Source organism: Rattus norvegicus, chromosome 10, assembly GCF_036323735.1.
Source record: "Rattus norvegicus strain BN/NHsdMcwi chromosome 10, GRCr8, whole genome shotgun sequence".
In the NCBI taxonomy this organism is placed as follows: Eukaryota; Metazoa; Chordata; class Mammalia; order Rodentia; family Muridae; genus Rattus; species Rattus norvegicus.
In genome coordinates this window covers 43,788,505-43,797,106 of record NC_086028.1, presented here as the reverse complement: position 1 = coordinate 43,797,106, position 8,602 = coordinate 43,788,505, and the positions used below count along the sequence as shown (strand labels likewise).

Sequence of the window (8,602 nt, the reverse complement as noted above, 5' to 3'; positions counted from 1 at the left end):
ATCTTTTTATTGGAGAATTTAATCCATTGATGTTGAGAGATATTAAGGAATAGTGATTGTTGCTTCCTGTTATATTCGTATTTGGATGTGAGATTATGTTTGTGTTCCTTTCTTGTCTTTGTTTTGTTGCCAAGACGATTAGTTTCTTGCTTTTTCTAGGGTGTAGCTTGCCTCCTTATGTTGGGCTTTACCATTTATTATCATTTGTAAGGCTGGATTTTTAGAAAGCTATTGTGTAAATTTGGTTTTATCATTGAATATCTTGGTTTCTCCATCTATGTTAAATGAGAGTTTTGCTGGATACAGTAACCTGGGCTGGCATTTGTGTTCTCTTAGGGTGTGTAGGACATCTGTCCAGGATATTCTGGCTTCATAGTCTCTAGTGAGAAGTCTGGTGTGATTCTGATAGGTCTGCCTCTATATGTTACTTGACCTTTTCCCCTTAGTGCTTTTAATATTCTTTCTTTATTTTGTGCATTTGGTGTTTTGACTATTATGTGACGGGAGGAATTTCTTTTCTGGTCCAATCTATTTGGAGTTCTGTAGGCTTCTTGTATGTTTATGGGCATCTCTTTCTTTAGGTTAGGGAAGTTTTCTTCTATGATTTTGTTGAAGATAATTTACTGGTACTTTGAGCTGGGAGTCTTCACTCTCTTCTATACCTGTTATCCTTAGGTTTGATCTTCTCATTGAGTCCTGGATTTCCTGTATGTTTTGGACCAGTAGTTTTTTCTGCTTTACATTATCTTTGACAGTTGTGTCGATGATTTCTGCTCCTGAGATTCTCTGTTCTATCTCTTGTATTCTGTTGGTTATTCTTGTATCTATGGCTCCTTGTCTCTTCTTTTCTTTTCTATATCCAGGGTTATCTCCCTTTGTGCTTTCTTTATTGCTTCTATTTCCATTTTTAATTCCTTCAGCTGTTTGATTGTGTTTTCCTGGAATTCTTTCAGGGATTTTTGTGATTCTTCTCTATAGGCTTCTTCTTGTTTATTTATGTTTTCCTGCTTTTCTCTAAGGGAGTTCTTTATGTCTTTCTCAAAGTTCTCCATTGTCATGATCAAATGTTATTTAAAGTCAAGATCTTGCTCTTCTTATGTGTTTGGATATTCAGCGTTTGCTTCGGTGGGTGAATTGGGTTCTGATGATGTCATGTTGTCTTGGTTTCTGTAGCTTGGGTTCCTGTGCTTGCCTCTTGCCATCAGGGTGTCTCTGGTGTTACCTTGCTCTGCTATTTCTGACAGTGGCTAGACCCTCTTAGGCCTGTGTGTCAGGAGTACTGTATACCTGTTTTCCTGTTTTCTTTCAGCCAATTATGGGAACAGAGTGTTCTCCTTTCAGGCTTGTAGTTGTTCCTGTTTACTTGTCTTCACATGTTCCTGTGGGCATAAGTCCACCAGGCATGTCACTTGGAGCAGAAAAGTTGGTCTTACCTGTGGTCCCGGGGCTGAAGTTGCTCCTGGGGGGCTGCTTTTGAGCTCTCTGTGAAGGCATCAACCAGGAGGACCTGCCCCACCTTTTTCCAGTGCCCCAGTGCACCGGGGTCCCACATGGCATTAGGCGTTTTTCTCTGGAGTCAGAAATGTGGGCAGGGTGTAGTCTCTTCTGGCTTCCCAGGCACTTTTGCCCCTCTGAAGGTTTAGATCTCCTTCCCATGGTATATGGGTGCAGGGAGCTGTTGACCGGGTCCCTTCATGTCTGGGCAGTTTCTGGACTACAGGGAACTGTGGCTTGAGTGCCCCTATTTTCCCACAGGCCCTATACAGTTTCCTCTTGGGCCAGGGATGTGGGCAGGGATGAGCAGTATTTGTGTTCTATCTCACTCTGCAGTCTCAGGAGTGCCCACCTGTCTGGGCAGTGAACTCTCTCTCCCACGGGGTTTGGGAGCAGGGAGCTGTGGTGATGTCCTTGTTTTTAATTTCTGAATAATATTTCAAATGAACCACATTTTCTGTAATCAATCATTAATTGAGAGACATCTGGGTTATTTCCAGTTTCTGTCTATTATGAATAAAGCTGCTATGAACATAGTGGAGCACTTGTCTTTGGGTTATGATGGAGCATCTTTTGGGTATGTGCCCTGGAGAAGTATAGCTCAGTCTTCAGTTAGAACTATTTCAAATTTTGTGATAAACTGCCGCTTGATTTCAAGAGTGGTTGTACAAGTTTGCAATCCCACTAGCAGGGAAGTAGTATTCCTCTTTCTCCACATTGTCACCAGTATGTGCTGTCCCTTTAGTTTTTAGTCTTAGACGTTCTGATTGGTGCAAAGTGGAATCTGGGGGCCATTTTGGGTATTTGCAAATTGTTCTGTCTAACTCTCTGAAGAATTGGTTTGACTTGGTGTTTTTTAACTTTCCCTGTGAGATAATTCCTATTTTCTTGTCCCTATTTGCACTATTTTTCCAGATCCTAGGTGTCTTGATGATTGACTGTACGTGGTTAACAAAATTGTGATTTTATGCTTGGCTACATGATGTATCCAAACTAACTTGACGTATACATGTTTGTGTCAAAACATTTAAGTAAGCCTTTCTCAAAAACTTCCTGTGGTTTAAAAAAAGGTGATTGTGACATGAATGCCTTAGAAAGAGCTCAGGGATTTGTATTTATGAAGACCTTGATCCTGAAGAGCTTCAAGACTTCAAACAGTGGAAATAGTAGGAGAATTGAAAGGGATAGAGAAGGGGATCCCATGGATCTATGCATGCATTCTCCATGCACCCTATGAAACAGAAAAGTCTTACATTAAAATGTGTAGCTCTTACCCATTTTGCCAAATTAAAATAAGTAAAAATAAGTAAAAGAACTGCTTTTCAATAAATCAAAGTCTAAAACAAGGATAGAAGGTAGTGCCCTACAGCTAGTCCAGAAATATATCCTCAAGGACAGTCCTCACTTGGCCATGCCCATTCTAGATTGTACCTGCTTTGATGGTTCCTTCTAAACCATTGAGAACAAAACTACAGCTGTGGGACAGACTTCACCTTGGTTGGTCTTTTCCAGTATGGACATATGGACACCTTCCTCTTCACTGTCATTGCCTTCCTCTTTGCAGCGACTCTCATAGGCAACCTCACACTGGTCCATCTCATCAGGCTGGACTGAATATTCCACACCAACATCTGATTGCTTCCAGGTTCCATTTCCCAATCACACAATTCCTCCACTATCTCATTTCCCTTTTCATCTGAGCAGGTGGGGGACCCCTTGTATATCCTGTCTCCATGGAACATCAAGTCTCACCAGAGCAGGGTGGATCCTCTTTCCCCTGAGGCCAGACAAGTCAGCATAGTTAGGGGGATGGGATCTCACACACTGACAACAGATGCAAATCATTTTCATTAGTTTCAAGAAGAGGTGTTTCTATGTGATAACTTGAGAGCTGGAAAAGCAAAGTCCATTCAGAGCAAAATGGCAAGGGGTGGAAGAGCAAACCTCTTGGATGAGGGAAGGGTGCAAAAGAAGGTATTATCAATGACGTTGCTGAAAATGGATTAAAGAGTCAGCTCTTGACCCCTGTTTAAAAAATGTAGAGAAGATATTTTTTGGATGGGGGAAATATTGTTGTAGCTTCTAGCCCAAGACTGAGCCTTGCAGTGGACATAAGTGGCCTGGACTGTGGAGGTAGTGTGGACAAGTGAGAGCCTGAGACAAGGGTGAGATACGGGGTCAACAGATAGAGATTGCTAATGGAAGCTGGGGGATGAGGGGAACTTAGGATCATCTAACCTAAGAGGTCCCATGCTGAAGGCACAAAAGGTGATCATACTTCTCATGTGGGAGGGTGGAGACAGTGAGCCCTGGTGGAACATGCCACTAGGGGTGGTAGCAGATTTAGCAAGACTTCTGCCAGAACTAGATAAGACAGTGATGGATATGGGAATTCAAAGAGGCAGACCTAATTAGAAAGTGTGCAGGCTAGCATAAACATTTGATTGCTGAATCATCTCCACACCAGGAGAAAGGTTTGAAGGAAAGAAAATTGTGGCAAAAGTAGAAATTAGGTTAATTATATAATGTACCAATATAGAGAATGTTACAAAACACAAATTATTTAACCTAGCATTCCTCCCCATTTCCCTTTTTGTGAGTTTTAGAGAGAAGTTTATTGTAGATTCTTTGATGGTTCTTAGAGAGAGAGAGAGAGAGAGAGAGAGAGAGAGAGAGAGAGAGAGAGAGAGTCAATTTGCATAGTACAAGTAGTTTTGTGGTGGGAAGGGACTTTTAAAGAAAGAGTGAAGGGGTTGGGGATTTAGCTCAGTGGTAGAGCGCTTGCCTAGGATGCGCAAGGCCCTGGGTTCGGTCCCCAGCTCCAAAAAAAAAAAAAAAAGAACAACAACAAAAAAGAGTGTGAAGAGTCAATGTACCAGAGAAAGCAGGCTGAGGCTCTGGAAAGCATCTGAAAGATAGAGGAAAAGAAAACAGGAAATTCATGCCTCTTGGAGTTGAGTCAGAAGGCAGATGCCATAGAGGCCCCTGGCAGGTCTGAAGCATCTTACCCTCTTTTGTTATTTTTAAAAGTAAAATCTAGATCCTTTGTATTCAAAGTATCTAGTTGAAATGTGTCTTTGACCACCTGGTAGGCTGGGCCAGTCAGGCCTACCCTGCTCAGATCCTTCTAGGTCTTGCAGATAAAACACTGTTGCAAGGTATCTGCAACTAATCCTTTCCGTTCATCACCATGATTTTGGGACAATGCCATCAGATGATACTGTTGATGTATAAAGGAAGTACACCCCAAGATGGACTTCATCACCATGACAACACATGAGAAAACTTCATGGAGTAAGGCCATATTTTGGCCCAGAGTGACAGATGGCAGACACAGTGTTTTGTTACAGATATATAAACTTAAGACAGTTTGAGGAAGGTATCCTATGCCTGACTCTTACATTTCTATTAAATAACCCATGCATTTTGTAAGCATGGTTTTTCTTCTCTGTAGGTTATCTCTAGAAAAGTTCGCTTTTGCTTTAAAATTTTACTGTATATTACTGTACTGTCCTTTACTGCCCCAAACTGCATTCATACTTACTGTGTTCAATAGCCTCCTTTTATCATTATTGTTACAGGTGTGTATGTATTCATGTCCAGTATATGAAAAATGTATATAAAATCACATACCCTATTGTGTGCATACACAACTTGTGAAATAAATTCATTTTCCCATTTATCTATTCATTTTACATCCAGACTTCTGCTTCCCCTTACAAATCCATCCCACATTCCCTTCCTCTTGTCCTCTGAGAGTGTTGAGGTACCCAGGTTATCTGCCCACTGTGGTATGCAACCTCTATGCAGGGCTAGGTGTATCCAATCCCGTGAGGAAAAAAAGGGAGCCCAGCTAGGGAAATGGGATACCACAGATAGGCAACAGATGCAATTCATGTTTACTAGTGCCAGAACAGGGGTTTCTATGTGTCATTAAATGTATCACTCTAATTATTGACACCAATTACAGAGAAGCAACAAGGCTTCTCTAAAATATTCCACAACATTTATTATTATTTTATTTATGTATAAGGGTGGGGGAGACATTGATATATGCATGTAAGTGTTCTAGGAAGACAGAAACCTCAGATACCCTGGAGTTGGAGCTTCAGACAATTGTGAGCTACCTTGCAAGGTTGTTAGGAGTTGAACTCAAGTCCTCTGGAATAGCAGCAGTGCTAATAATGGCACACCACCACTCTTGCCCCCACAACATTTATATTTTCATACTGAGAGTTACTCCTAATGTTACTTGCACCAGTACTTAGGTGCATAGAAGTTTTCATTCATTGGTTCTTGGATTACAGGACAATGACGTGATTATTTTGAGAATGCAGGGGCCCTAGAAAGCTGACTCAATAGGTAAGAGCACTGAATGCTCCTCCCCAAGACCTGTGTTTGATTCTCAGCGTCCACATATTGGCTCAAAAGCATCTATGACTTCAAATTGCAAGAAAACAAAAGCTAGTGACTGTTCTTTAAAAATCAGTACATTCTGGCACAAAACTTTAATCCCAACACTTGGGAGGCAGAGGCAAGAGAAGTTCAATGAGTTTGAGGTCATTATGTTCCACAAAGGAAGCTCCAGGACAGCCAAGAATACATAGAACACATACATACATACATACATACATACATACATACATACATACATATATACATACATACACACGTGTACACACAAATATAATCTCGATGTTAAAAAATATTCACAAATGTTCTTGAAATAACATTGCTCTCAGAATTTATTTTATATTAGCCATATACAAAATACAGAAATTGTCTATGGATTTCTAATACAGAACCATTCTGGGTCTGTTCCCTAATTGTCCTTATCATAAAAGTTAGCATTGGTCATCAATATAAATTGAAACAGGGAAGGCCAACATAAATGTGTTCATGGAAAGACACAGAGTGCATACTGACAGACAGATCCACTGATAGTGTTTATTACAAAGTCATTAGTGAAATTTTGGGAATCATATTAATAAAGGAAGTCAGGAGGACAGTTTTAAACAGCTTAAAAGAGCTTGCATATCTTTTTATTGGATATTTTATGTATTTAAATTTCAAATGTTACCCCCTTTCCTCTCTTCCCCTCCAGAAACCACCAACTATTCCTTAACTACCTGCTTCTATGAGGGCGCTACCCTCCCACACACCCACCCTCAACCCTGTTATTTCCCTACACTAGAGTATGGAGTCTTCACAGGACCAAGGGCCTCTCTTCATTTTCTGTCAGACCATGCACACCTGTGGTACATATGTGAGTGGAGCCATGGGTCCCTTCATGTGTACACTTTAGCTGGTGGTTAGGTTCTTGGGTACTCAGAGGGATAAGGTGGGCTGCTATTGTTGCTCTACCCATGGGTTTGCTCTACCCCTTTAAGAGCCTGGACATCTTTTTCAGGTGGTAATAGTCACATAAGCATCAAAGCAAGCATTAAGTAGGCTCCCTCCCCATTTCTTTCAGAATTGTTCTTAAAATATGTCACATTATAAAAGGACACCCATATTATTAAATAACTGTTTTGACTACAGAGATAAAACAATGAAATAGTCATATTTATGTAAAATAATTATACATATAGAGCTGCAGAAAGAGATTCCAGAGAGAGGTGAGGGTAGACCAGGCACTTGTATTGACTTCCTCAGGCTGAGAATCATGATGTCTGGCATCAGGGAAAAAGTCTCTGTGGGAAGCCAACCCATCCTGATAGGAAGGCAGAGATGCCAGGTCCAGGGACAAAGCCCTTCCATCTCCTGAGGAGCCAACATTCAGATTCAAACCATCAACTCAGTGTGACACTGTTTGTGCAAAGGTTCATGCTCTTGTTCAGTCAGTGAGACAAAGAGATGGCCTTCCACCAAAGTATCAGTCCGGAAATTGTCCCAGAGAGTGTCAAGATCAGCCTTTAGATCAGTCCACAGGGCAACCCAAAATCCCACGTCACTATCCATCATCCCATTTGTCTTTTTAGAACCCCCATGACCTCCTTGTTCCTCAGGCTATAGATGAATGGGTTCAAAACAGGAGTAACAATTGAGTAGACCACAGCCACCACTTTGTCCCTCCCAGGAGAATGCAAAGTGTGTGGTTGGGTGTAGGTGGAGAGAGTAGTGATGTAGAACAGGCTGGCCACAGTCAGGTGGGAAGAGCAGGAGGACACTGCTCTACTCTGTCCCTTCCCTGAACCCATCTGGAATACAACAACCAACACCCGAGCATAGGAAGCTAGGATGGCCAGGAAGGGTAACAACAGAATGACAAGGCCACTCAGGAGGACTGCATGCTCATATTGGGACGTGTCTTCACACACCAATGGCAGGAGAGATGGAACCTCACAGAAAAAGTGGTTAACAATCCTAGATCCACAGAATGGAAGTTGAAATACATACAGTATGTGTATTAATGCAGTGATGGAGCTGCTGCTCCAGGCACTGGTGATAATAGAGCAGCAGATCTTCCTGCTCATGAGCACAGGGTAGTGCAAGGGCTGGCAAATGGCTATGTATCTGTCATAGGACATGAAACCCAGCATGAGGGCTTCAGACCCACCCAGGGTCAGAAACATAAAGGCTTGGATTGCACATCCCAGAAAGGAAATGGTCTTGGTGTCTGACAGGAAGTTAGCTGCCATCTTGGGCACAGTGGTGGAGATGTACATCATGTCAATGATGGAGAGCTGGCTGAGGAGGAAGTACATGGGGGTGTGGAGTATTCGGTCCAGGCTGATGAGGTGGACCAGTGTGATGTTGCCTATGAGAGCCACTGCAAAGAGGAGGGTGATAACTGTGAAGAGGAAAGTGTCCATGTGTCCATACTGGAAAAGACCAACCAAGGTGAAGTCTGTCCCACAGCTGTGGTTTCCTATCTCCATGACTTAGATGGAATGAGCAAAGCAAGTATAACCTGGAAATGTCATGGTCTGGAGAGGACTGTCCTTGAGGAGGAAAATGACATTTATTACATGGGATAGAGTTCTGGACTAGCTCAAAGACACTCTCTCATATCCTGTGGTTTATGCTTTCATCATTTGTAAAAAGAAATATTTTTAGTTATTTATATTTATTCTACTTTTGCACAACAGATAATAGTTACACTCTC

At 41.8% G+C, this 8,602-nt stretch overlaps 1 protein-coding gene and 1 pseudogene across 1 annotated transcript; one reads left to right on the top strand and one right to left on the bottom strand.

Annotated features, from left to right (window-relative positions):
* Olr1444-ps (olfactory receptor pseudogene 1444) lies at positions 2,956–3,153 on the top strand (annotated as a pseudogene).
* Positions 7,455–8,375, bottom strand: Or2ak4e (olfactory receptor family 2 subfamily AK member 4E). The gene has a single exon (NM_001000018.1). The coding sequence runs from the start codon at positions 8,373–8,375 to the stop codon at positions 7,455–7,457; it is 921 nt and encodes a 306-aa protein (NP_001000018.1).
* Between the last annotated feature and the right edge of the window lie 227 nt (positions 8,376–8,602).